This window comes from Parambassis ranga, chromosome 6 (assembly GCF_900634625.1).
Source record: "Parambassis ranga chromosome 6, fParRan2.1, whole genome shotgun sequence".
Taxonomy (NCBI): domain Eukaryota; kingdom Metazoa; phylum Chordata; class Actinopteri; family Ambassidae; genus Parambassis; species Parambassis ranga.
This window is the reverse complement of record NC_041027.1, coordinates 10007489-10032564: the sequence shown is the minus strand read 5'-3', so window position 1 is coordinate 10032564 and position 25076 is coordinate 10007489. Positions and strand designations below refer to the sequence as shown.

At 41.0% G+C, this 25076-nt stretch overlaps 8 protein-coding genes and 1 non-coding gene across 13 annotated transcripts; 5 read left to right on the top strand and 4 right to left on the bottom strand.

The window, feature by feature from the left end:
- Positions 1 to 1385: 1385 nt before the first annotated feature.
- Positions 1386 to 6570, bottom strand: pdpk1b (3-phosphoinositide dependent protein kinase 1b). Its single transcript, XM_028407468.1, has 14 exons — positions 6397 to 6570; positions 4519 to 4809; positions 4289 to 4331; positions 4044 to 4181; positions 3786 to 3930; positions 3608 to 3705; positions 3402 to 3477; positions 3248 to 3316; positions 3017 to 3113; positions 2714 to 2887; positions 2415 to 2632; positions 2205 to 2262; positions 1820 to 1972; positions 1386 to 1681 (listed from the first exon to the last, which is right to left on the bottom strand). The coding sequence occupies exons 1-14, from the start codon at positions 6418 to 6420 to the stop codon at positions 1568 to 1570; spliced, it is 1698 nt and encodes a 565-aa protein (XP_028263269.1). The 5' UTR covers positions 6421 to 6570; the 3' UTR covers positions 1386 to 1567.
- Positions 6571 to 6923: 353 nt separating this feature from the next.
- tsr3 (TSR3 ribosome maturation factor) lies at positions 6924 to 9016 on the bottom strand. Its single transcript, XM_028407469.1, has 6 exons — positions 8591 to 9016; positions 8102 to 8312; positions 7820 to 8013; positions 7558 to 7725; positions 7189 to 7243; positions 6924 to 7080 (listed from the first exon to the last, which is right to left on the bottom strand). The coding sequence occupies exons 1-6, from the start codon at positions 8709 to 8711 to the stop codon at positions 6966 to 6968; spliced, it is 864 nt and encodes a 287-aa protein (XP_028263270.1). The 5' UTR covers positions 8712 to 9016; the 3' UTR covers positions 6924 to 6965.
- Positions 9017 to 9047: 31 nt separating this feature from the next.
- On the top strand, positions 9048 to 11843 carry gnptg (N-acetylglucosamine-1-phosphate transferase subunit gamma). The gene is made up of 11 exons (XM_028407462.1): positions 9048 to 9205; positions 9290 to 9344; positions 9414 to 9481; positions 9598 to 9652; positions 9743 to 9826; positions 9914 to 10007; positions 10124 to 10238; positions 10315 to 10397; positions 10515 to 10643; positions 10734 to 10815; positions 10905 to 11843. The coding sequence occupies exons 1-11, from the start codon at positions 9139 to 9141 to the stop codon at positions 10982 to 10984; spliced, it is 912 nt and encodes a 303-aa protein (XP_028263263.1). The 5' UTR covers positions 9048 to 9138; the 3' UTR covers positions 10985 to 11843.
- Positions 11844 to 11853: 10 nt separating this feature from the next.
- On the bottom strand, positions 11854 to 19305 carry chlsn (cholesin). 4 transcript variants are annotated; one of them, XM_028407463.1, is made up of 6 exons: positions 19204 to 19305; positions 18753 to 18912; positions 18570 to 18671; positions 13173 to 13384; positions 12766 to 12847; positions 11854 to 12225 (listed from the first exon to the last, which is right to left on the bottom strand). In XM_028407463.1, the coding sequence occupies exons 2-6, from the start codon at positions 18897 to 18899 to the stop codon at positions 12046 to 12048; spliced, it is 723 nt and encodes a 240-aa protein (XP_028263264.1). In that variant the 5' UTR covers positions 18900 to 18912; positions 19204 to 19305; the 3' UTR covers positions 11854 to 12045. The 4 variants fall into 4 exon arrangements, with proteins under 4 accessions (XP_028263264.1, XP_028263265.1, XP_028263267.1 ...); XM_028407464.1 differs by having other exon boundaries at positions 18570 to 18668; XM_028407466.1 differs by having other exon boundaries at positions 18765 to 18912.
- LOC114437070 (uncharacterized) lies at positions 14023 to 15894 on the top strand. The gene is made up of 2 exons (XM_028407461.1): positions 14023 to 14197; positions 14596 to 15894. Exons 1-2 carry the CDS (start codon positions 14195 to 14197, stop codon positions 15655 to 15657), a joined length of 1065 nt encoding a protein of 354 aa, XP_028263262.1. The 5' UTR covers positions 14023 to 14194; the 3' UTR covers positions 15658 to 15894.
- LOC114437262 (G-protein coupled estrogen receptor 1-like) lies at positions 16911 to 18449 on the top strand. The gene is made up of 2 exons (XM_028407856.1): positions 16911 to 16944; positions 17213 to 18449. The coding sequence occupies exon 2, from the start codon at positions 17319 to 17321 to the stop codon at positions 18447 to 18449; it is 1131 nt and encodes a 376-aa protein (XP_028263657.1). The 5' UTR covers positions 16911 to 16944; positions 17213 to 17318.
- Positions 19306 to 20893: 1588 nt separating the features above from the next.
- h3f3d (H3 histone, family 3D) lies at positions 20894 to 22718 on the bottom strand. Of its 2 annotated transcripts, none has more exons than XM_028407762.1 (4): positions 22604 to 22718; positions 21726 to 21866; positions 21435 to 21588; positions 20894 to 21349 (listed from the first exon to the last, which is right to left on the bottom strand). In XM_028407762.1, exons 2-4 carry the CDS (start codon positions 21851 to 21853, stop codon positions 21221 to 21223), a joined length of 411 nt encoding a protein of 136 aa, XP_028263563.1. In that variant the 5' UTR covers positions 21854 to 21866; positions 22604 to 22718; the 3' UTR covers positions 20894 to 21220. The 2 variants fall into 2 exon arrangements, with proteins under 2 accessions (XP_028263563.1, XP_028263564.1); XM_028407763.1 differs by lacking the exon at positions 22604 to 22718 and adding an exon at positions 22191 to 22251.
- A 479-nt stretch (positions 22719 to 23197) lies between these two features.
- On the top strand, positions 23198 to 23316 carry LOC114437888 (5S ribosomal RNA). Its single transcript, XR_003670941.1, has one exon. It is a non-coding gene; the product is annotated as a 5S ribosomal RNA (ribosomal RNA).
- Positions 23317 to 23496: 180 nt separating this feature from the next.
- c6h8orf33 (chromosome 6 C8orf33 homolog) lies at positions 23497 to 25050 on the top strand. The gene is made up of 5 exons (XM_028408346.1): positions 23497 to 23727; positions 23849 to 24255; positions 24333 to 24423; positions 24514 to 24660; positions 24763 to 25050. The coding sequence occupies exons 1-5, from the start codon at positions 23700 to 23702 to the stop codon at positions 24975 to 24977; spliced, it is 888 nt and encodes a 295-aa protein (XP_028264147.1). The 5' UTR covers positions 23497 to 23699; the 3' UTR covers positions 24978 to 25050.
- The last annotated feature ends 26 nt before the right edge of the window (positions 25051 to 25076 follow it).

Sequence of the window (25076 nt, the reverse complement as noted above, 5' to 3'; positions counted from 1 at the left end):
TTTATAGACAGATACAGCAATTTCATCGGTTATTTGGATCAGATAGATATCCTTTAACTGACATCCAACCACATCGAGCCCTTGGCCCCAGGGCCAGAGGATCCTATCACCTATACCTCAGTCACACACTGCACACACAGACTTAGCTGAAGGAAGAGGACCTCAGAAAAGGACCTTAAGGTACTATGTCAAAAATTAAAAGCATTATGATAATACATATTGCTAAAACAAGAGCACAAGTTAAATCAATCGCTTTAATTTCTATTGGGCCAAACATCTGAATGAAAAAAAAAAGCCCGATGAGGCAGTTCTGCCATCTTTGTCCGGGGACAACAGCTTTACTGTGATTGCTTCTGAGAATGATAGTATGTGTATGGATTTCTCTTGATAAAGGTTTTCTGTTCAGCATGGGGTGGTCAGCACATAAGATTTTGTTTTAAATAGGACGTACTGAAGATGAGCCAACTATTCCAAAAAAAAAAAAGAAATTATAGAACTCACACCACAAAGAAATAGCCAGTGAATGGTACAGAACAACCAAACCATCCAATAATAAATCGCTATGGTTGCCAATGCAGTCAAAAATACCCACCTTTAAACTTGATAAACTATATCTCCAGTGCCCTAAGGAGAGAGAGAAGCGGACAAGGCTGAGCTACAAAACTGGCCATGCAGGAAATATAAGCAAGTTATGATTAGGAAGAACAAGCTAGTGGCATGTTTACCCACCCCGTTAGCAAAACATCCTCAGTAACGGCTATGGAAGGCTCACGCTTACAGAGACTGGCTCAAACCGATGTCTCACTGCAGACTGGCGCTCTGCTTTATTACATAGAGACCTACCTTAACTTGACTGCAATAAGCAAGTACCAAGAGACTTAAAAAACAAATCAAAAATTGTGGGAAATTTTGGGCTCTGACAAATATATATATATATATATATATATATATATATATATATATATATATATATATATATATATATATATATATATATATATAGGATCTGTGTTTGGTAAACATGTGAGACTGAATCAGTTTACAGTATCTGTTACAACTATAGAGTATATGCACTAAAGGTGGGGCTCGACTACAGCTTGTACGTACAATGCAGGATTAGGATATGGTTTAAGTAAGATATCATGACAGGTTCTGTTTCACAAAAGCTAGAGTTTGTATTATCATTGAAGCAGGAAACCAGTCCTTGCATTTGAGATAGTCCTAGCGGTACCCAAGCTTGTGTCACTCTACAAGACAAGCTTCACCCCCCTCCCCCTCCCCGCAGAATGTACAAAAAGCAGATGTGCATGGTGGAAGTCTTATCATCCATACATGGAAAAAATGCAATAGAAGCCTCACAGAGAGCACAAAGAACAAGCAAAGCAAACCCTGAATCCAAAGTTGTATTTTCCCAATGGTTCTACTCAGGAAAACAAACAAGGTCTAGATGCCAGCACTCTAAGAGTTTGTTTACATTGCGGTGATGAAGGGCACTAAAGAGGGTGTTACTCTGCTCAGTGATTGGCCTCAGAGCTAAAGAGGAGTGGGCACGGGGTGAACTGTGCTCCTATAGGCCAGGGTTTTGGTGCCTTTGATAGATCTTTCTCCACACTTCCTGAATCTTCTTGCACCATCTGTCTGCATTTCCACTGGGGTCCATCAAATAGTATGTCCGGTTAGGCTGCAAACATCACAGGGGAAAAAACAAAACATTAGCAGAGTGAAAAACCTGGTAACAAATTCCAGACAGTGGGCAGGTATCAGCGTGCAAATAAAGATATATGTGCTGGACAGGCATCAGGAATAAATGATTATGTACCGTATGAACAAAGAAGGTTTTGAAGTTCTTGGCCTCGGGCCGTAGCTCTAAAGACCATGGAATCTCTCCTTTGAGGACCCTGTTGACAGGATCCACGTAGTACAGGTGTGGTCCTTCTGTGAGAAGCAGCTGTCTCCGTCGAGCAAACAGACCCTGCAATGGAATGCACAGATACTGAGAGCTCTCCAACAGGGGGGGCTATGAGGCCATGAAGGCTTTCCACAGTCCAACGGGGGATTCCCCTTAACTTCCAGTACGTTACAGCAATGTGAAGTGACTTTAAAAACCATCATACAGTGTAACAGACAAAGTACCTGTGCACTACTTGAGTAAAGTTAAGACTGACAATGCACAGAGTAATATAGAAGTGCTTCTGTTCACACACCTTTCGCTTATCCACGGGGCCCATTTTCAGGATCAGGTTATTCTCCACAAACTGGTGCCTGTGTAAACAAGCAACAGATTATGATTGACACCTCTTCCCTGACAGATTCTTTTTATTTTATATATATATATATCAGCCACAACCCTTAGCTACAAAATAATATAACTCAACAACAACAAGTTTAGAGTGAAACATTTGAGGCTGCTGTACCAGGGGTTCCCAGTGGTCTGCTTGTCCAGCAGCAATTGCTTTTCCTCATCAGTGAACTGCAGATCCAGCTCAAAGGAGTTGTTGTCCAGGTCGTGGATATACTGCTCAATATTGCTGCTGGACCTCTGTGGGGGTGTGGAATCATATGGCGACAGGGAGTGTGACGAGCTGGACTGGGCCACTTGCATGTTACTGAACTGGCTCAGGAGGTCATCATACTGAGAACGATAAAAATGCAAGACGTGTAAGAAAAGTGGGAGTTTTGAGTCTAAAAACACAATACAATAATAAAACATTACATTTCCATAGCAGTCCTCATCATCTTCAGACATAGCTGGCAGGTACGGCGTGAGCTTGGGGGGTGTCTGGAGGTGTAGGTCTCTCCAGGAGATGGTGTCGAAGAAGGGATGCTGCCTCAGCGGTTCGTACCCTCCCATCTCCTCACACCCAAGTCGCTTGGAAGGGTCCAACGACTGAAGGAAAAAAATAGGTACGCCATGTTTTTTATTTGGCAGAAAAAGAAAAAGTTATCTAATACAGTAAACACATTCCACCCGCAGATATTACATCCTTCATATACACACCAGAATCTGATGACCTACCAAAAGCAGTTCAACGAGATCCTTGGCTTTGGGGAAGAATTTCTCTGGGAATTCATACTCCAGCTTTATTATCTTCTGGAATATCAGGTACTCATTCCTGCAAAGAAATGGAAGAAGAACAGACACAAAAAGAAGAAACTTTTAGGGAAGTGTGTCACAAGATGAAATGACCCTAAACAGCAAAATGGCAAAACAACCCATCTGATCAGTCGTTAGATAAATCACACATACCCAGCTCTGAATGGTGGTAAACCAGCCACCAGCTGATAAATAATACATCCCAAGGCCCACAGGTCAGAGCTACAAGAAAGGAACAACAGAAAAGCTTTAGAAGATTACAGAAATGATGGGTAATCTTTATCTGAACATGAAACAAAGTCTTTACCTCTTGCAGGCTGATTTCTCTGTTAGCAGCTCTGGAGACACATACTGTGCTGTTCCAACAAAGGAGTTTGCTCTTGCTGTAAAACGACACAAAAAACTATTTAACAAAAAAAAAGGTCTTTAAAGTGCTTTAAACTGAATTCATGTTGTCTCCTTGTTATACCTAACCTTTACAATGATAAATAAGTATTGAGACTCTGGACATACCTTGTTTACTGTCTGACGATAACTGTTTTGCCGTCCCAAAATCTGTTATCTGGATGTGCATCTCTTCATTCAGAAGAATATTTTCTGGTTTCAGATCTCTGTAATGACAGAAATGCATCGTAAACTAAAAGGAAAACATGCCTAAAAATAACATAAGGATGATAGAGCAACACCGTACCTGTGTATTATCCCCTTATTGTGTAAGTATTCTAGAGCACAAACTATTTCAGCTGAGTAGAATCTAGTACAGGTCTCATCAAATGAACCAATTTTGCGAATGTATTTCAGCAGCTCGCCATTCTTAGCATAGCTGAGACCAAAATCTAAGAAAAGCTAGTTAAGGAAGACTTTTTTATAAAACAAGGCAAGACATGGTAAGTTAGTGACATACACATTATTCTCTTGACAAACTTTATCAAATTTATCAAAAGGATACACAACTTCTCATCATCTTGAAATGTGAAGTAGAGCTTGACAAAGAACGGGTGATCTAGACTTGACATCAAATCCCTTTCTCTTTTCACGTATTGGGTTTTGTTCTCCTTCACAATATGGCGCTTCTCTAAAATCTTAACTGGAAGAGAGAAAAAAAACTGTGTCAGTGAAAGTGTAGCAGGTTTTCTTTTTGATTACAAAGAGTTATTTACTGCATATATCAGAAGCTCTTCTATTATTACATACTTGCATATTCTTTCCCCGTTGCCTGCTCTCTTGCCAGGACCACCTTAGGTAAAAAAATAGGAAACATGACATGTTACAAGTTTGTTAGGCTAAGGAGAAAACCAAAGAATTCTCTAGACTCTCCAACAATTCTTCTTGGATGAGTCATCTACTGCACATATAAGAACATAAATTGAAAGAATGCTAACATGTAACAACATCTACCCAGGTAGAACTCAAAAGTTACATACTGTCGAGAAGGAGCCCTCTCCCAGTATTTTGCCAAATTTGAAGTCCTCCGGCTTCTTCTTGCGTGGCTGAGGGGCCTGGACGGCTTGCTGTGTGCGGATGTCTGAGCCCTGGCTGCTGGCTGACGCTCCTACAGCACATGCCTCTGAGGCTGAGCCCTCCATGCTTGGGCAGTGGCTGCTGCTTGCGCCTGGGATAGCAAGTGGCGAGCAGGAGTCAGGGTGGTTTCTTACCATTGAGGGATGCGAGCAGGAACAGATGACAACGCTGGGCTGAATGGGCACAACATCATACTAGCACGAGAGAGAAAGCATTAAGAATATATTAGCCACTCGTGTAATGCAGTTGTGACTTTTTTTTTTTCTTCTATAGCAATTTCTGGGTTATCATGCATCAACAAAATTCACATAAAAAAGAAAAGCTGATTTTATATATATAATAGGGTTTATTTTACAAACTTTGTATTTCACACTAGAAAGGTGAGGACTTGTCATACAGACAAGAGTCACTTTCCATTGCCATTGTATTTAAAATTTACTTTAAGCTCTCATAACTTTCTGGTGGGACCACTTGAAGAGCAAAGTCTAGCATTGATAAAGACAAACAACTACTGAGGAAGCTGCCTAATAGCCTTGTAGCCCCACCCTCCACTGTTCAAGTTGTAAAAACTTTGTTAAAAGTTACAGCTTTCATGTGACAGCGGTGCTTTATTTCAACAACTACACTGAACTCCTTCCATTTGTATGGACATAATCTAATTGTCATGGCAGCTAGCGCACACACAGAAAGCGACCAACTGCCTGTTGAAGCCAGAAAGATAGCACACAGCGTCAGGTTATGCTTCCCAACAATCTATTTTGGTGCTCGTACCAAAGTCAGTCATTTCTAATGTACTACCTAGTACAACAATCAAGTGTGTAGTTTAGATCACAACTCAGTTAACATTAGATAGTTCAGTTGTCCTAGCTTCTTCTCATTCAATACCAAGGTGTGGCCATTTAGCTGCCTATTCCGGCCTTGACTATATGTTTGCCAACAAGCCATTTAACTATATACTGATCCAGTACTACTGGTAAACCATGTAATGGTTGATAGAAGGCGTCAGCTAACGTGTTTCAAGCCGTGATGACTCGGGTAACTACGGGCCTGTATGAACTTTCTTTGCTAACTAACGCCTGCTAGCGGGCTAATGTTAGCCACTGCTGCCTTGTCAAATAATGCCGGCCATCACTGACAGCGATTTACAAACTTAACGCTAACAGCCAGCCAATTAGCTAACGCTAGCAAACGTTAGCACACCAGGTAACATAAGTTACTTCAAGGCCTTTTTTGTATTTTTACATAATACCACCTGATCTTATTCAAACGTGGTGTGCTGACGTTAGTAGTGAAATGTAAAAGTTCAGGAATTGACAATCGAACAGCACATTGCTATCTTTATAAAACTACCTTGTAACGAAAGGTAGAACGCGACAAAGCTAATGTTAGCTCTTGCTAGCAAACATCGTTTGAAAGCGCGAACCTGTTAAGCTAACATTAGCCAACAGTTACCGACTAGCGGAAAATTGCCACACATCCTCCAAAACTAATAACAACCGCTGATAAATGTTTCACAATGCCCGAATAGGTCCAAAAACCTACTATCGTGGCGCAAGTCACATGCCGGACGACACGTTTTATCATAGCAAACGCTAGGTGTTGTGGTAGCCAACATTAGCAAGCTAACGTTGCTAGTGAGTCGTTACGCTAAACGTATTTTGCGGCTAGCACCGCTCTTCAAATGAAGGCCCGACATAACTATTTACTGCCACACGCCACTACACTGTGCAATTGAAGCACAGGCTTCGAACCGTTATTCACAGTAAAGTTGCAACGCTTACCAGCTGACTTGTAGCTCTTGCCATGGGAGTTTTCCGCGAGTATTTATTTGGAATAAAATAATTAGAGAAGCTCCAGTAATGGCTGCCTCTGCGCCTTCATTTTCGAGCTGTGACGTCGTTCCACAACAATGTTACCGCAGGACAGCAGAGGAGAGTCCCGCTGTGTCCGCCCCCTCGCCACATTAACAACCTACTGAACTTCATCTTACTGATAGGGCTGGATCAGACGGCAGCAAACACCGCAGTAGACGTGGCTAACAAGGCTTTTTCCTGCTCTTTTTTACATTGGCGAATAATACAACGCAGCGGAGCTCATCTACAGGTCCTTTATTCGAGTTTACCTCAACTTAGAAGCAGTTTGAATTCACTCCACCATGTACAGCCTACATTATGACAACATCATATATTATAATTATGCCCCTTATGTTTGTGTTTAGTCTATATTCACATAAATTAACACAATTTATTGCAGAATTTCTATATTTATATTTAATAAAAAACCATAAAAAATACAGTTTTGCCAGTCCTTATTTTACAAAAACTCCACAGTTGAAGTTTACTTTATTGATTTAGTCTTCTTCTTCATCATGTTGATCTGTAACTGTGCGCTCCTCTTCACTGCTTTCAGCTTCTTCATCTTCCTCACAGGTGTCCGAATCCTCGCTGGTATCATCTTCAGGTTCACTAAATGCAACATTGAAATTTAATGACTACGACAAGAACAATATAGAAAACAAAGTGGGAAGAGAGGCTACATATTTAATTCTTCCATGAGAAATATTAAATGCTTACCATGGACGTCTGTTAAGATTCATACATTCTACACCGGAGTTGACATCAAAAGGATCTGTGAACAGGACAGACCACATGAGGATTAACACAGTTAAAAAAATATTTGTCCAGATTTTTTTTTTTTTAAACTTAAATCACCTAACCCCAAAGATCTTCTTTAATTTTTGTTTCTAAAGAGAAATATGTGACCAGTGTCTCTCAGTAATAACTCACCCCAGAAAATCACTGGAGCAGATAGGAAGCTGGATAGAACCTTTACGTATCAAAGCTTAAATCTGACCATTTTAGGCCGAAAAGTAGTACATAAAATCGAAAAAATAATAAGTAATCCAAACAGCCATCAACCTTCACACCCCCCCTAAATTTTACCGAACTCCTCCTCCTCTGGTTTAGCTGTGAGAAAGTCCTTCTCTACAGACAGCAGCTCTTCCTCTGACTGACATGCAGCATAGCGTTCAAGAAGAGTTTGATTGAGGTCCAGGAACACTGTCCCCCACTTGAATTTCTTCAACAAGAGCACTGCCAGTTCCTTAAAACCTGAAATATCAGATATATACAAGTTACTGTTGTAATCATCAACAAAGTTCAAGAGGCAGACAGTTCAGCATCTGTGTCTTAGCTGAAGCCTTACCTACAATGCAGAACGTGGCAGCAAAAGCCTCAACACAAGACAACTTGCAAGGCTTGCCATAGTTGACAGGGTTTGCAGCTACGAGGTATGGCAGTAACCTGGGATGAGAGCCGACCATCTTACTGAAGGGCGTCTCATCCAGTTTGGCCCAGGAACAATCGATCACTGCCAGCCCATTCTGAGCCACGATCTCTCTGTGAATAAAAGATCACATCTGTTAGAACACTTACAGTTTAGCATTGATTTAAATGGTAACAACATAGAGGAAAACAACCAACAAACCTGTCTGCTGGGGTCACATACTTTGTGCCCATTGGACTCAGTATGAGACCGTTAAATCTTTGATTAAGGCGCAGGTTACGCACAAAGCCCTTACGCACCAGCTTCCGGCCGGTACAACGTTTGGGATCACAGTGACCCAACTCCCACATGGCAAGTGGACACGGCAGTTTGACCTGGGAAGCCTCTGCACCTTCTTCTATTTGAAGACTTGCTGTAAAATAGTGATAAAGCACAGAAAGTAGAGATTATGGTTTGAGCGCAAACACTTTACTAAGTGTAAAATATTATGGCATGCGTTAGTTCCTTTTTACATTTTCAATAAATAATATTTTATTGCATTTTTACAGCAATTGAAATGTTTTCACGCTAAACAAATAGTAAAATGTAAGAGCTGATGTGGACAGGAACATTGGTTAAAGTTATTTAATGTCAGGTGAGTGAAACACACATATATTGAGATATTTGTGGATTATAAATAATCACAGTTACCTTCAAAGGCAGTGTGCATTTCTTCTGTAAAGGCCTCTAAAGATTTTCCTTTAATTTTATGCCGTTTGTCTTTGCCTTTGTTGTCAGCACGGGCAAACTTGCCCTGTTTCTTTCGTCCCATCTTTCAAATATCAGTATCAGTACTTAGCCTCCGTCCGATTATAAATATCCAGTATTTGTTTATGTGCTTAAACCTGATATTAGCTAGCTAGCTAGCTAGCTAGCTAGAGAGCTATCCTAATGACACCTGTTTGTCTACACAATATCAAAAAAAGTTCATGTTTCAAATTGCATCTAGTTTAAAGACACTACCACTATACTAGCAGTAGCCTCCAGCACTGCTTTCTAGCATTTTAAAATCCAGTTTTGTTAGCTTTAGTTAAATGTGTCGTGGAAAGCGTGTCGTAGTCCCATATGTCATTTGCGCATGCTCATAATTTATTTTGGTCACGTGACGTGGTCACCTGACGAGGAACAGCAAAGCAGAGAATGTAGCTAGAACAAGTAAAAACAACACATTACGCAGTTTAACCTTAAAAAAATCAACCATGTACAGTTTATATAACAGAATATATTTTATACTAAGCGTGTGGGTGGTCGTTGCATCTATTTTCAGTAAGTACTTCATATTTCCGAGAACGCAGTAATACTAAACATGTGCCATTCGTGTGTGTTAATGTGTCGACTTGTTTTTAACAGTTAATTATGGATTCGCTGGTAAAATGAAGATAGTCGAGGAGCCGAACACATTTGGGTAAGTTTACAAAAAAACATGCGTGTTTCACAGTGTGCATCATGTTGTAATCCTTCCTGCCTGTTTTAGGTTGAACAATCCTTTTTTGGCTCAGGGAAGCAGATTACAGCCAAAAGTGACTCCATCACCTGTATCAGGTAGAAAATATTTTGTTATTAATGAAAGTATATATGTATTTGGGTGTGCATTAAAGGGTTTTTGATGCTCACTGAAAGTTTTTGAGGATGGTCACAACATGTATGTCATCTTCAAGGTCCAGTCCATCTTCATCAGCTTGCTGGAAAGTGCTTCAGTTTCACTGAGTCAACGTAAGTATCATATAAGATATAATGAGAGCACTGGTTTGTATATATTATGTTTTTCCATCAGCTTTCTACAGCATAGTTTCATTTTTTTAGGTATAAATATGAATTCTGCCCATTTCACAACATCACACAACATGAGCAGTCCTTCAGGTGGAATGCCTACAGTGGGATACTGGGGTAAGAACCAGTGAAAATGTTTTATTGCAGGTTTACAGTAAGCGTCAGGTTTGTTTTAAGAGATCTTTTTGTGTGTTTACTGAACAGGATCTGGCAGGAGTGGGAAATAGCAAACAACACTTTCACAGGGATGTGGATGAGAGACGGTGATGTCTGTGGGAGCAGGAACAGAGAAACAAAGGTGTGTAAAGGTTTTAACACAATCTGGTCATGTAACCTGTTTATAGGGGCTCAGTTGGTTTCATTCATCTTAATTGCAATCTCAGTTTAATATCTTGTTTCTTGTCATGACTGTAGGTGCTTCTGGTCTGCAGCAGAGCCACCAAGCTTGCTCAGGTTTCAGAGCCCAGTACTTGTGTGTATTCACTAACCTTTGAGACCCCACTTGTTTGCCATCCGCATTCTCTTTTAGGTAAGGCAAAAGAAATATATCAGCCTGCATGCCTTTATCAATAATGCTAAAGATTACTTATCACTTATGTTTTAAGTGTACCCAACACTGACTGAGAAACTACAAGGGGAATGGGATGAAGCAGAGCAGGCTCGCTATGAGGGTCTTATTACTGAGCAGGTGAGAAGCAGTTTGAGAAGTACTGTACTCTTTACTCTGTATGTTATAAAACATGTTAACACATGCAGTTTTTAATGGTTTATCAAAGATTATTTTCACGGTGTACATGTGTTGCAGGGATACAACAATCTCTTGAGAGATATTTTTGAAGAGGCTGGACTCCTGAAAAGCCAGAAACTGAATATCAAATTGCCAGAGGCTGAAGTGCATCCAGAAACACACAACTCTTTACAGAAATGCACTGAGGTATGTGAATTAATTAACAAAGAAGAATAAAATCCTTGCTGTATCGAATTCGACTCGACTTTAATTCTCTTTTTAAAAACTTTACAACAGGACTACCAAAAGCAGAGAGAAGAGATTGAAAGACTGCGCGCTCTCCTCACTCAACACAATATTCCTTTTGAGTCAAAGCCAAGTAAGTGAATTGATCCAGGCAGTCTTCACTCACTACATCTTACAGGTTCTAATATATTTTTGTGCAACACTGTTTGCTGTATGTGACAGGTGAAGCAAAAACTACAGTGACTGCAACAGTCAAGGATCAACACTTGAGAGGAGACAATGGACTTATTGATCTGCAGTGAAGAACGCATGTAAATGACAGACTGGAAAGTCTTGCTGTAAACCGAGGCTGATGGGACTACTTCATCAAATCAGAAACTGTGACTGAGAAAATAGAAGAAACAAAGTGACCTCATCTTTGAATCACAAACTTTTTTTTTTAAAGGCTGTAGAACGTTTAACAGCAAGAACCATACAACAAATTCACTAACCATGATCTTGGCTCAAAGAAATTAAAAGTTAAGTATTGTGTTAGTCTCCGTGGAAAAAAAAACTTCCTGTGCGAGATAGGAAGCACAAAACATACAAGGCTGCATTTGTAGATGGGATTAATTTACAGTTTATGGTGCTATGATTGGAACATGTGAAGTGTACTGCATTTGAGTGCATTTATCCAGGAAGTGAGGCCATTAGACTTGTGCTACATATAGACTCCGTTTCCTTCCTGTGTGTATGTGACTTGAATTAAGACTAAACACTATTCTCTGATATGGCCCTCAGAAATGTAGCTTTCACTGTAATTCTGAATCTAACTGTAAATCTAAAACGGATATAGGACTAGTTACACACATTCCATGTTTCTAAATTCCACATACCTGTTTTTGTCACAACTGAGTTCTCATAATCTCATGCTTATTGTGAATACAACTGGAGTGGTTAAGAAGAGTTATTCACATCAGTAACTTCACAGATTATGGGCCTTGACACGCACAAACATGTCGTGGCTACACACATTCCTGAGAATTTTACCTTCAGAGGTCTCTGAGGCTTTCTGTTTATACTTAAAGGATGCACCTCTCTCCTAAATCGTTCATGTAAAACTTCAGATGGTGTAACTTTGCATAGAAATGGAAGATTTTAATAAATCTTTACTACTACAAAGCCCACAGTGTCTGGAAAGTATAAATTTTATTAAAACAAGTGAGATATTGGTGACTTAAATGGAAGAACAGGACTGACAAAAATATATAAAACTTTTTTTTTTTTTTTTTAAGTCTAAGCCTCAGATCAGGGCTGTCATTCAGTTCTCTGATCATGAAACAGTTGTGTCTGTTGTTTCATATCCTGCAATAGTGAATAGGGGTCAGGACAACAGCTGGATAACTTCTCTGGCTCTGTGCGCCCTCTTCTGGACATCTATGTTCTCTGGTTCTTGTCCTGATTCTTCAACCAGGGATAAGGCCTTCTGGACTGTGGTGTCCTTCGCTCCTCCCTGAAGCCCCTCTAGGTACTGAAGCAGCACAGAGAACTTCTCATCTGGAATCTAGAGAAAGTAATACTTAATTCTTTTAACATGTGGTCTGTCAATTAGTTTAAATGTTATCACTGCTGGCTAAAAATGAGAAGCTTTCAATGAAATACTGATGGTGCAAAGGCGAGATTTAGAAACGCCACGAACAACTCATCAATTTCACAGTCACAGAGTGTGATGAAAGGAAATTACAGTGAGGGTGTAACTCAACAATAGAACAGGAAGAAAGTGTAATTCTGAGGTCAAAACATCCCAGTGTGTTCTTTGTAGTTCTAATACAGCATAGCTACATTATTATGTTTAATAGGTTGTAAAGTCAAAAATCTTTCTTATAATCAGATAATGTGACTTCCAACTAAAACACCTTTAGCAAAGACAACATTAAAGCTAAACTTCGAACTTTATACAAGTGTTTGTGGTGGCAGCAATTTCCTCTCTGGGGTGGTGCATCATGGCTATATGAATAGAGGAAGCACTGCCTCGAGCACACTTGAGCTCAGCTGAAAAAAAAAAAAAGCACCATCAGGCGATAATGCTAAAGGTTAGTTGTACCTTTTCAGAGTCGAACACATGTTGCAGTAACCACGTCTGTCTGGTCTTCTGGAACTTCCAAGCTGAATGGTTTTCAGCCCAGCTGCAGAAACAAAAAAGCAGTGTGGGTTGTTGGTGTGGGCTGCAGTGTGTTACTGCAAAAAGCAGGGGTGGAAGCAACATCATGCACAAACAATTCTGCATTGTGGGTTTTCAACAAATATGACATTTCTGTACCCTCTAATGCTCAACTTCTGTTTAAGTTCTTTTGTTCGTGTTACATTGTCCTCCCAAAAGACAGGAAAAAAAGCCCTGGATGGGGTTGAACTTTCAGTAATGCACAAGAAAAAGAAAACAAAACAGGATATCCTGACATTTAGTCTGTCTGAAAAATATTACACAAATGTTATATTTCTTTTCAGGCATACCACGTGAGGTAATCTAAGGCCTGCTGAGATGCACTGGGTCCTGATGCTTCAGTTTTCTTTAAAGTGACTCCCTCGGCTTTAAGCCTCTTCTTTTCTTCCTTTTTCAGAATCTTCTTCATCTTCCTCTCCAGGACCCGCCTCTCCTCCGGGCTCAGGTCCTCCTCTCCTTCCATCACATGTGGCCCATCAAGACGACTGGGTGGATCTGGAATCTGTCACACCAAAGCAAAGCAAAGCCTCAACAGGGTTATCAATCCCAACAGGCTTTACCTAAACATGTCTAATTAACTCGCACTGACGCCATGACAAAAACAATCTGAATACAAACATCAGTTTATATATATATATACACATTGATAAACAGGAGATGAGGAGGAGAGGTGTGCTGATGCAGAAAGATGCACCAAAGTTGAATGCAGTTTTTAGGTTTAGATCATTTCCTGTTTCTTTGCAGTTCAGAGGGACGTTTCCTGCTGCAAAAGCCATATGAGATCACCAACACGTTTTTTTTTCCTGAGAAGTAAAGTTTACTGCAGTGGCCAACAAACTTCAATCAGCAGTTTGAGAGGAAGATTTTCACAGCAGAAATGACACTTAATGACACAATAATTGATTCTTTGCCTCTTGAACTTATTAAAACCTGCCCTACGGAGAGCTACTGAATGAAATTAAAGTCATTTCCCTGCTGGAGACTGTAACCACAGCCCAACCGAAAGACTGACTTCTCTCTCAGGGACTCTGGGGGAAGTTAAACAAGGGACACAGTATGCTCTCTGATTTAACAGACCTCAGTTACGATGATGAAAAAAAAAAAAAGAAAAAAAAGGAGGGAGGGCAGGAAAAAGATTTTGATCACATGGCCACGAAGTCATTCTGAAACTATGCTGCCGGGGTATTGCCCACAGATATATATACGCTAGCTGTACTGAGTGGTCGTGTTCATGCGACAAGCATCATTTTCAGAGCTTTGAGTCCATCGGCTGTGTGGATACAAAACAGACGAGTGAGTGACGACAGCAAAAATGGTAAGTGGAAACATGTGTTTCTACTGGGCGGGCAGTTCCTCAAATGGGAGCAGACAATAACTCGCCATCAGGGACGTGGTCAGAGAAAATATTTTTAAAAGTAAACATTTTGTTTCAAACGTAGTAACGCCACATTTTAGCACTGTTCTGACTTCATATGTTGACAGAGTGTGTTCCCCTGGAACCTCCATTTACTGGGCAGTAGTAAACAGTGGTTAAACTACATCACTGCAGATGATAAAGGAGGATTTAAAGAGTATTTTTGTTGAGCATTGAGGAAGAGAACTTATTTGTATTTGACTGATGGAAGGAAAAAGCTTCAGAGTGGAGGTTGATGCTGAAAAAAATGAACCATTCATCAGTGTTGTGTGTGTGTGTGTGTGTGTTTCCATTCCCAGTCTAATGAAAGCACAGCTCCCACTCTATGGAGCACTACACCTCAATATTCTGACAACTCCTCAATCGTGGATGCTTCCACACCTTCAGAGACGTCCCCTACATCTGTGTTAGACAAGATTGCAGCTAATGATATCATCTCCAGAGCAAACTATGTCTACAGTTTCTTTGCTGGCCTGGGCTTCCTTGCAGGGTGCTTCCTGCTCTACAGCTTCATCCAGACCTACAGGGCCCACAGGCGTCTGGCGTGGCTCGACTGCCTCCTCTGGGTGTTCTGTGGCTTCCAGGTGCTTCTCTTGCTTCTCTCTCTCCACATTGTGGCCTATAGGCCGGACTACCTGAGGACCACAGCTCTGGGCTGTGCTGCTCTCTCCTTCATCATCAATGCAGCCTCTCTGTGCAGCCTGTTTGTTTTAGTGCTTATGGCATACGTCCTCACCCTTGACCCTCCATCCCACGCGCTGCTGAGGAAGCCTGGGGTCTGTGCGACGATTGTGATCCTGACGTCTGTTCTGATTTCTCTGCTGCTGGCTGGCCTTCGTGGACCCAGCAAAGGTCTTCAGGAGGAGAGCAAATGTTTGATGGCCAATGCTGGCATCTCATATGCAGCTGCTCGACTGTGCATGGCTTTTCTGACTCCCTACATGCTCCAAGCAGGACTTTTGATAGGTGGCTGTGTCCGTCAGTGGAAATCCAAAGGACGCTTCCTGTCCGGCTCTGAGGAGGGTCCTGTCTTCCTGACAATTACAAGTGTTATGTTTTTCTGCCTGCTCTTCTACAGCGTGGCACTCCTGAGAGCAGCTCAGCTTGAGAAGGAGGAGGAAGCAGGGCTGAGCCATCATGAGCGAGCTTTTCTGAGCGTGGCTGAGTTAGTACTGTTCTCAGGAAGCAGCATCAGCCTGCTGCTAGTTCTACTCATGCACAGGCCCTCGAGAGAGAGTCTCCACGGAGTGATCAGGCAGCTGAGGGACTGCTGCCGAAACCCAGGGCGAACACAGCCCAACAGAAACATCATTGCTCCACACATTGAGATCACAGACACTCTGCAGGACATAGAGTCATAGGAGATGAAGACTTATTGACTTCTGACAGCTCACACAGCAGAAATGTTCTTTAATGGACTGTAATGGACTATCTAAATGTTGTTAGAGCCCTGCTGGATATGTGTTAGTTTGTTTTTACTGAACATACTCTTTGAAACTGCTTGTAAAATTCTCTAAACTTAATTTTTTGTACATTTTTATTTTAGAAAAATTTAATAATTTCTGTGCAAACTCATAAATGTACATGAATCCATAAAAACCCTGTAGTATGCAAGTTTTTTTTGTTTGTTTTTTTTTTTGTTTGTGTAAACCTGATTTGCACAAAAGCCCATTTAACACAGAAAGCTTCTTGGAAAAAACTCTTAAACTCCCTGAATGTCACATTGGAAATATTTTGTGGTGGAAAATAAAATAAAAAACATCAGGCCAACAGTGGCAATAGTCTTCATGCGATTACTTTTTTAAAGGCTGCAAAAGGACCCAAACTTTCCGACTGTTTTTAAGAAACTGAAAGCACAAGTTCTAGGAATAAATGACCTGCATGCATCACACTCTGCATCAGTGGCAACACAGAGTGGCATTAAACCATGGAAACCAGGAAACAAATGAACGCATGTTTGATGATGGTGTCATGTTATATAGTATCTATAAATTATATATTATTAGACGTCATTTAATTATTTTGTCCTCACTGGCAGTGATGTTAGTCCCCAAAAGCCAATAATCATTACATGCGAAATGTGATGCATTACAGCATGAATATAATCTGTGGGCTTATATATATGTTGTGTGCAGTGACACCCAGTTCAAATCCTAAGTGGATGGGTTAATAGGTTTGACTGTTCACACTGTCTTCTCTCACTTTCATCTTGTATAAATGAAATTCTCTAAACTTTCTCTGAGTTTTTCTGTCCTTCATCTTGTTTTGTGTAAATATGCTGTTAGTCTGTTTCTACGCCAACTCCCATATTTACATATTTTAACATTAGACAGCCACAGTGCGTCAATGCAAGTGCTCACAAGTAGGCATGACATGCTAACCTGAAGTAATTAAACAAGCAATAAAATATACAATACATAAAATATACAACACATATATATGTAGGAGGTTTGATATGACCAGATTCTGAATTGGTAATCAAGACTTAATAGAAACCTTTGCTACCTGGATGCTCTTTATGTTTATACCTGCATAATGTGTTTGTGTGTCTTGATGTAACTGGGAGTGGCACAACAGCTCTGATTTCAGAGTCACCACCAAAGGAGGAGAAAGATTAAAAAGAGTGCACACAGTCCAAGGAAACACAGGTAAGCACAGTGTATTTTATATTGTGTCTTCATTACTTGTAATAATATTAATGTTTCTACACAAAACTATCCAGCTGTCCTACATAGTCAGGAATGGCTGACCTAAGACACATATTTGTGTATTATGTGTCATATTTGACTAATACAATATATGACAGTCACCCATATATATATAAATACATATTATACTGTGTAACTTTTTCCACCAACAGGTATTCTTTCTGCTGCACTGTAAACAAGCTGTTGAATTTTCACTTGCTCTCTCAAGAATAAAAACAGTGACATCATCTCTTCCATCTCTACAAGAAGCTAATGCTCAGAAAAGGCCAACTGATGGCAGCAAGGACTCTTGGGAAACTAAGAACTATGGCAACATGCTGATTTGTAATATGGACATGTCCCTGTTTGAGGACAACAATGGCACCTCTGAGAATAACTTCACTGTACACCCAAATGACATGCAGGCTGTCATCTCTGATATTCAGCAGGCTGAAGAGAGTCATCAGCAGTACATCATCAGCCTCTTCCTCTCCAGCCTCTACACTGTGTTATTATTTCCTGTTGGCTTAATTGGGAATATTGTTATCTTAGTGGTCAATCTAGACCACAAAGGCCACTTGACAGCCCCAGACTTCTACTTTGTAAACCTGGCCGTGGCCGACCTCGCTCTGGTGGCAGACTCTCTGATTGAGGTGTTCAATCTGAAGAAAGGCTACTATGACAAGGCCAGCCTCTGCACCTTCATGAACCTTTTCCAGCAGGTCAACATGTACAGCAGTGTCTTCTTCCTGACTTGGATGAGCTTTGACCGGTTTGTCGCACTGACCAGCTCCATCGGGCGCAGCGTACGACATGCACGCCTCTGCTGCTGCCTCATCTGGGTGTCCTCCTCATTGCTTACTCTGCTGCCTTTCGCTGTAGCTCAGGTGCAGCACGCTGGAGAACTCCACTTCTGCTTTGCCAATGTGACCCAGATTCTGTGGCTGGAGGTGATGCTGGGTTTCCTGCTGCCTTTTTGCATCCTGGGCGTGTGTTACTGGAGAATAGCACAAGTGCTTCGACACAGCCAGGAGGTGCAAGACAGCCTACAGCGGAGGCCTCGCAGGCAGAAAGCACTGCGTATGATCTCTGCGGCTGTTTTAGTTTTCTTCCTATGCTGGCTCCCAGAGAATGTTTTTATAAGTGTCCACCTCCTGAAAGGGGACAGAGACAGTGGCACACTGTGGCAGGAATACCCGTTAACAGGTCACACTGTACGGCTGGCGGCTTTCTCCAACAGCTGCCTGAACCCACTCATCTACGGCTTTCTAGGGGAGACCTTTCGAGAGAAACTGAGGATTTTTCTTCACAAGAAGATCAGATGGTCCAAGCTGCACAGATCTACCTCAAACAAATCCATCTATGTACCATCAGCAAGGACATGCCGCCATGCAACATGCAACAGATCAAGCCAGTCCTCGCAATTGCCACACATTCTCTCACAAACTGTTGGAGAATGTTCATAAACAGCAAACAGAAGCTAACACTTGACTGGGACAAGTTGTTTTTCAAATGAAAGTTCACATTTCTAATGTAAAACCAGACTGATTATTGTCCTGTAGATGAATGAAAGGTAATATGCTCACCTCAGCTTGCTCTGTTTCCTGCTTCTTTTTGTGCTTTTTGTCCTTTTTCTGTTTTTTATCCTCTGCTGTGTTTATTGCAACGGGAACCTCCACTGGAGCCTGCTGGTTGATGATATGACAAAGTTGAATTATTGAATGATAAAAGGTAGAATCATTAACAACAGATATAAGGAAGAGTTTTACCATGCGTCTCACCTCCACTTCCATCTTTTTCCTCTTTTTTATTTTAGTGTGCATAATTTCCTCAGCAGGAACTTTGCTGTCATCTGGATCCAATTTCTTTCTTTTAGGAAGTTTTGGTTGTGATTTCAGAGATTTGTCCTTAGCCATGAGATCTAAAATTCTAGGAACAAAAACAAACATGTGTTACATAACAATAATACAGAGATACGTTCTGGTGTCTGTGCGGAGACGGATTCTTCTCGCTTAAGTTCTATTTTACATAAGATCAACCCTGAAAAACACAAATGTTGGTACCGGTAGCCTAATTGTGTTTGTATAGCTAAGCTGAAATGCATGTATAAATACATTAAAAACGGTCTGTTATACTACAGCTGCCAATGGTTCAGTGTATAGTCGAAGGACTAAACATCACATTTAATTCATTGTGTTTAAACAAAAATTGCAAACCTACTTCAACACCGAGGAAAACGTGCAGGATCTTACACAAACTCAAGCATGGGACCTCTACCCGGAAGTTGTGCCACCAACGTGAAGCGTGATTGGACAAGTATCCGTACGCGTTTTCGGATTGGTCGACGGGTATAAAGGCTTTAAAGATTATCGCAGAAAAAATTACACTACTGAATTCTGAAAAATGACAATGATCCAAACGTGAACTAAATATCTTTAAGCTAAAAAAAGATGATAAAATAAATAAGCAAAAAAAATAGTAAATTAAAAATGTGGTGCCGTCAACCCGTAAAAGTGTAATAAACACATTACAAGTCCAAATGTGATATAATATTACAGTAAATAATTTATGATATTATTTAAATAATGAAATAATTACATACAATATGACGAGAACGTCATACATTTACAAGTGGAACGTTCCAAACCTGTGTCCCTTAGTGGCACCGGAAGGAATTGATAGGTGCACAATGCGTTACATGACCTATCGTTTGGTAAGAAACCTTCGGCTTCATTAGCTTTTTATTGTGTGAAGTAATATGACCAGTAGTTCGACATGTCTACAACAACGGGACGAGTTTTCACCGGTCTGACCCGACTAGCTTTCAGTCGAAGAATATTTATTCATAACAGCACAGTGTTCGCAAGGTAAGCGTGTATCTTAGGTGAAAGCATGTTGACTCTGTAATGATGGATGTGGCTCAATGACAGGGCAACACTAAACAAATATTAGTTTCTAAAAACAGGGTTAGTAACTGGGCTAAGGTCTTCCATGGCTATTTGTGGTGATGCTAACATTTCTATTCCTGGCTAATTTTACCAAATGCTGACTCTTTGGGTTTTAGGGGGTATCATGACTTTATGACTTAATGGGTAAGTTGTGTATTGCCACTGACTGTCAAGCAGCCTCACATTTGATCTGTAGATGGTATCCTCACCTGCCTGTATGGATTCACTGTATCTTATTATAACAAAAGTAGTGTTTTAACTATAAAATATCTCTGCTGATGCCTGTTCTGTTCTTCAGACTCAACAGTGTACATTCCCTTGACCTGAGCGCTCAGATGTCAGCCAAGTCTAAGGGTGAGGAAGAAGAGACAGTAAACAACGAACCCATCAAGTTCTCCACCAGTAAAGCCAGTCACAGGGTATGGAAAGTGGACCGGTCCATGGGGAGTGAGCACGCTCGGCCCTGGTGGAAAGTCTTCCCCATCAGCCTTTTTGGAGCTGGCTTTTTACTGTGGTGTGCATTAAGAAATGACACAGACATTGATTCACAGCTGGAGAAGCAGCTGTATGAGCATTTACCTAACTTACTTTCAGAAGAAGAGCAGGAGGAAGTCCAAAAAAAACCTACTTAAATGTGGTGTTGGAGATATGTTTAAAGGTTATGGCTATTGTGATGTATATATAATTTGTTTGTGGATTTTGGGCTTCACTTATTGTATTTGCAAGATGGAAAGTGGTAATGAAGTTATCCATTACTACAACAAATCATAAGATTATTCAGAAAATCATCAGTCTGTATATATACCTCCTGTTATAATACATGTGGATTAAAGCTGCATTTGAAATGTTTTTTTTTGCTGTAATATATGTATTATTTACAGAAAAGGACTTTTGAACCTGCAAGTTTTGAGGGGTGTAGTTACACAATATTACAAAATGTCAGTGACCACATTAAACACAAGTCAGATTGAGGTAGCGGGAAGTTTATTTACAGCACAATAAATCCTATGACATGCACACACAGGATTAAAAAGGTACAGGTTCTAACATATTTGCAAACCTGAGAAAGGAAATGGATTATTCAGTTTTGTGAGCAGACACGAAGCTTTAATCTACAGTGAAGACAGTTTAAGAAGTGGCGTGAAATGGCAAAGTACAAAAACATGCCTGAAACTACAAATGACAATTCAGGTAGCACACATGCTGGTAATAGTTCAAGATTTACAAAACAAAACCCCAGTCAGACACCCACCCCCACCCCCCCACGCTAAAAAGACAAATCTAGCAACTTATGCACGCTCCCCTCTAATTCGTCTGGCCAGCTGAATGTCCTTGGGCATGATGGTGACCCTCTTGGCGTGAATAGCGCACAAGTTGGTGTCCTCAAACAGTCCAACCAAGTATGCCTCACTGGCTTCCTACAAAGAAAGGAGATACACAACATGAGCCACCAGGAGGAGAGGGGCAAGACACTTACAATACAAGAGAAAAGAATCAACTAACCTGAAGAGCACCGATTGCTGCACTCTGGAAACGCAGGTCTGTCTTGAAATCCTGGGCGATTTCCCTGACAAGGCGCTGGAAAGGCAGCTTCCTGATGAGCAGCTCGGTGGACTTCTGGTACCGACGGATCTCACGCAAAGCAACAGTACCAGGCCTACAAAGAGACATTAAAAAATGTTATAAAAAGATAACAGCATTACAGAGAAGGAACAAGTGTACACAACTAGTGGAATCCAGCAAAACTCCATAACCTATGCTTGCATCAATAGATAACTCCGATCACTCTTGTACCTGTATCTGTGGGGCTTCTTCACTCCGCCGGTGGATGGCGCACTTTTCCTGGCCGCCTTGGTAGCCAGCTGCTTTCTGGGCGCCTTTCCTCCGGTGGATTTACGAGCAGTCTGCTTGGTACGAGCCATTTCTTACTTCTCTCTAAAAAAAAAAACAAAACACACAATTTAAAATAAGCATTATTATCCCTTTACAATCACGACCGTGCGCCCTCCTTTATACACCGCCACTGGAAAGTACACAGTCGCTATGCAGCTCGACCAATGACACCGATGAGTCACATCCTCTTTGTGAAAAAAAAACCCCAGCTGCCACACAATCTTCACCCATTGTAGATATAAACAAAACTGTATGTCATCTGGAGCAGAAGCCGGCATTCCAATCACCAAGACACTTTTCAATGAGCAAATAAAAGCATTTCGTCTAAAATGTTTCGACTAAACTAAATATCATCCGTGTACGAACCTACTGAGAGCTCTGCCACCATTAAGCTAAGAGAGACACACACGTTTCTGAGCTCCTCTAGCGAGCAAATTTAAAGCTAGCATGGACGGTTGCAAAATGGCGCCAGCTAGCTACCGCCGAGGCTAATACAAACATAATACAAGACACCCTGCCACAAAACTTACTTAATAATTGGTCGCATGAGAGAATTAAACACCACTCATACACTTTACCGAGCTATTTGATAAGTTTATTTTATACAGACCACCTGAAACGTTGGTTAGTTGGTTAGCCGTTTGTGGTCAATCGGTTACTAACATATTTCCAACGATCAATCAAAGACACTGCAACTGTTAAAAATGATCTACGCAGTTAATAAACAACAACTTCATATGTATAAATACACACAATGGAAAGTTATCTGTCCGGTTTACCGTTTGTGTATAATTTCCGGAAAGGCAGTCGCTCCTCCTTGCGTGCTGTTTCGGTGTATAATCCGAGGACTAGCAGGAGGTGGTATTTATAGTTGAAAGGAGCGGAACGGTAAACCCCGCCCACGGAACTGCATGATTGGTCCGGACTCAAATCCGTGACGGAATGTAATTAGTGCAGGAAAAAGGGAGGATGTGCTCCAGTATTTGAAGCAGAATGCATCAAAAAAACAAAACACACAAAAAAACATAAAAATAAAAAAACCGCTTCATTATTTTTAAACATTTTTTAAAAAATAAATATCCATAAAAGTATGGATGTGACTTGCACAAACATCTGTCACTTTTAAATAAAATGAGAGGGAACAATAGTGAATACCAGACCCATCTCATAAGCTTTGTGTGGAAGAAGCGCGAAAATACGGCAAAAAGTACAATTTTTATACCTGTCCTTTTTCGAGACCTCTCTGACCACAACACCGTTATCATTCATGGCCTTGCTTGTTTAGATGACTAGAAACAAAAAAATTCAAGTATAACAGGTGGACCCAGTGTGTCTTGTTATGTATAAAATAACATTTCATGACATATATTGTCGCTTACGGCCATACCACCCTGAACACGCCCGATCTCGTCTGATCTCGGAAGCTAAGCAGGGTCGGGCCTGGTCAGTACTTGGATGGGAGACCGCCTGGGAATACCAGGTGCTGTAAGCTTTTCTTTTACTTTCCCAATGTGGCTGATTCTTTGTCGTTAAACAAGATAAAAGCAGAGAGAAGGAGCAGACACTTCCATCCTAATTTTCTCGTATTTTATTGTTGATGAGTAAAGACAAAGTTGTTTCAAACGGAACTATTGTATGTTCAGGAAATCTTACTAGACGGACATATTATCGCGTGACGCCCGTGGTGAGTTTCTGCCTCGGACGTGTTTTTATAAAAAACCGATGACATTTTCTTGAAAAGGCTGTATTTTCAAAGCAGGAATATAAAACTCGTCTGTGCTGGTAAATGTCTTTGAGTTCAAGATATGTGGACATAAATAGTTGAGTCGGTCCGGCGTCTTTCAGCTGTAGACCTGCATCGCTGGAGAAATCAGCATGACCCAGCAAAGGCTGCTGTTCATAGGTGCATTTTAACGAAAGTGTTTTTATAATATGAGCTAAATACATAGATTCTGCTGTTGTTATACATATGGCACTGTCTGGTGATAATGTTAATTAACTGTATTTGTTCGCTCATTCAACAGATATCGATGCTAAAGCGTCTAATTCTACACTCTGGAACCGCAGTGACAACAGCTTCAGATTTAACTTCCTGACTGATAATCCTCCACCAGCCCCTCAGGTGGAGTCTCCTCCATCAGGGGCTGAGGCCGGAGCGAGCCAGAGGATTGCTTTTACAGGACAGGGATCTGATTTTGCTTTTAACTTTCAAATCCCTCCTGCCACAACCATAGAAGACATGGAGACTGCAGAGACAGCACACAGCCAGCAGAGCGTCCAAGTTGAGAACCCTTCTGTTTTGCAGGAGGCTAACTCAGAATCAAAGGTGAAGAAGAAAAAGAAGAAATCTGGAAAGAAAAACATGTCACATGTCTCTGAGCCGCAGCAGCAGCAAACTGAGGGAAGTCAAGCGGGAAAAGACATAGAGCTGGTCAGTGTCATGTTTGTTAGACATGCTGGGTACCAGTTCATTAGTTTGACAGTTTGGCTTCATGTTTGTCTTTTCAGAGTGCAGAAGAGCAGCTGAATAGGCAGCTGGACTGGTGCATCGAGCATCTGGAACTGGGACTGAGGACCCAAAAGGGCACACCTAAGCAGAGTTTGTGTGGTTTTTACCTTTTTATTTAGCAATATAGTGCAAAAATATAAAATATGAAAACAACCCTCTCAATAAATGTTTCCTCTGCAGAGGAGGAGGCCTCTCGTGCTCTAAAGACTCTGCGTAGTTCCAAAGCTCCTTTAGCTAAGAAGAGGCAGCTGATGAGAACCATGGCCGGAGACTACAGGAAAAAAATGGAAGAAGAGAAGAGCAAGCAGTTTAAACTTATTCAGAGTGGTGAGTGAACTGTGATTTGAATCCTAAAAATGCTGGGAAATAAGCAGTGAAAGTTTGTGTTTGAAGCTTTGCTAATCGATGAGGTTTCTCTGCTCTTAACAGAAATTGCATCAGCTCATGTCAAAGTTGTAGCAGAGTCACCAAAGAAGTCTGTTTTCCACCGGAGAGCTGAAGTCAAAGCCAAGATGCCCGCTGCAGAGGAGATCCAGCAGCAAAGTGAAAGCCAGGACACAGAGCCTGCGCCTCAGACTCAGGACGAGATGTCAACTTTTGTCTTTACTCCATCAAAAGAGGAGTTTCACTTCAATTTTCTCTGACTTTCAAAGAGCAGGATGTTTGGAAAAGGACCACATGGTGGACTTTTTTTATGAATTTTTTTTTTTTTTTTTTTTAAAAAGCCATGATCAGGATTGAAG

Bases quoted from the DNA above. Each gene is read 5' to 3' on its own strand.
- pdpk1b (XM_028407468.1), bottom strand. From the start codon at position 6,420: ATGGCAAGAGCTACAAGTCAGCTG. The intron at 3,114-3,247 runs GTATGTGTGATT...ATTTCTTTGCAG, and splicing joins TTACCACCATTCAGAGCTGG to GAATGAGTACCTGATATTCC. The intron at 1,973-2,204 runs GTGTGTGAACAG...ATTCCATTGCAG, and splicing joins GCCCCGTGGATAAGCGAAAG to GGTCTGTTTGCTCGACGGAG.
- h3f3d (XM_028407762.1), bottom strand. From the start codon at position 21,853: ATGGCTCGTACCAAGCAGACTGCTCGTAAATCCACCGGAGGAAAGGCG. The intron at 21,589-21,725 runs GTACAAGAGTGA...GTCTCTTTGTAG, and splicing joins AAGAAGCCCCACAGATACAG to GCCTGGTACTGTTGCTTTGC. The intron at 21,350-21,434 runs GTTAGTTGATTC...CTTTCTTTGTAG, and splicing joins CAGCAATCGGTGCTCTTCAG to GAAGCCAGTGAGGCATACTT.
- c6h8orf33 (XM_028408346.1), top strand. From the start codon at position 23,700: ATGACCCAGCAAAGGCTGCTGTTCATAG. The intron at 23,728-23,848 runs GTGCATTTTAAC...CTCATTCAACAG, and splicing joins GCAAAGGCTGCTGTTCATAG to ATATCGATGCTAAAGCGTCT. The intron at 24,424-24,513 runs GTTTGTGTGGTT...TTTCCTCTGCAG, and splicing joins AAAGGGCACACCTAAGCAGA to AGGAGGAGGCCTCTCGTGCT.
- chlsn (XM_028407463.1), bottom strand. From the start codon at position 18,899: ATGGCTAAGGACAAATCTCTGAAATCACAACCAAAACTTCCTAAAAGA. The intron at 18,672-18,752 runs GTAAAACTCTTC...ATCATCAACCAG, and splicing joins AAGTGGAGGTGAGACGCATG to CAGGCTCCAGTGGAGGTTCC. The intron at 12,226-12,765 runs GTACAACTAACC...TACTTTCTCTAG, and splicing joins ATGTGTTCGACTCTGAAAAG to ATTCCAGATGAGAAGTTCTC.
- tsr3 (XM_028407469.1), bottom strand. From the start codon at position 8,711: ATGGGACGAAAGAAACAGGGCAAGTTTGCCCGTGCTGACAACAAAGGC. The intron at 8,313-8,590 runs GTAACTGTGATT...ACTATTTTACAG, and splicing joins AATGCACACTGCCTTTGAAG to CAAGTCTTCAAATAGAAGAA. The intron at 8,014-8,101 runs GTTTGTTGGTTG...TTTTATTCACAG, and splicing joins TATGTGACCCCAGCAGACAG to AGAGATCGTGGCTCAGAATG.
- LOC114437262 (XM_028407856.1), top strand. From the start codon at position 17,319: ATGCTGATTTGTAATATGGACATGTCCCTGTTTGAGGACAACAATGGC.
- gnptg (XM_028407462.1), top strand. From the start codon at position 9,139: ATGTACAGTTTATATAACAGAATATATTTTATACTAAGCGTGTGGGTG. The intron at 9,206-9,289 runs GTAAGTACTTCA...TGTTTTTAACAG, and splicing joins GGTCGTTGCATCTATTTTCA to TTAATTATGGATTCGCTGGT. The intron at 9,345-9,413 runs GTAAGTTTACAA...TGCCTGTTTTAG, and splicing joins GAGGAGCCGAACACATTTGG to GTTGAACAATCCTTTTTTGG.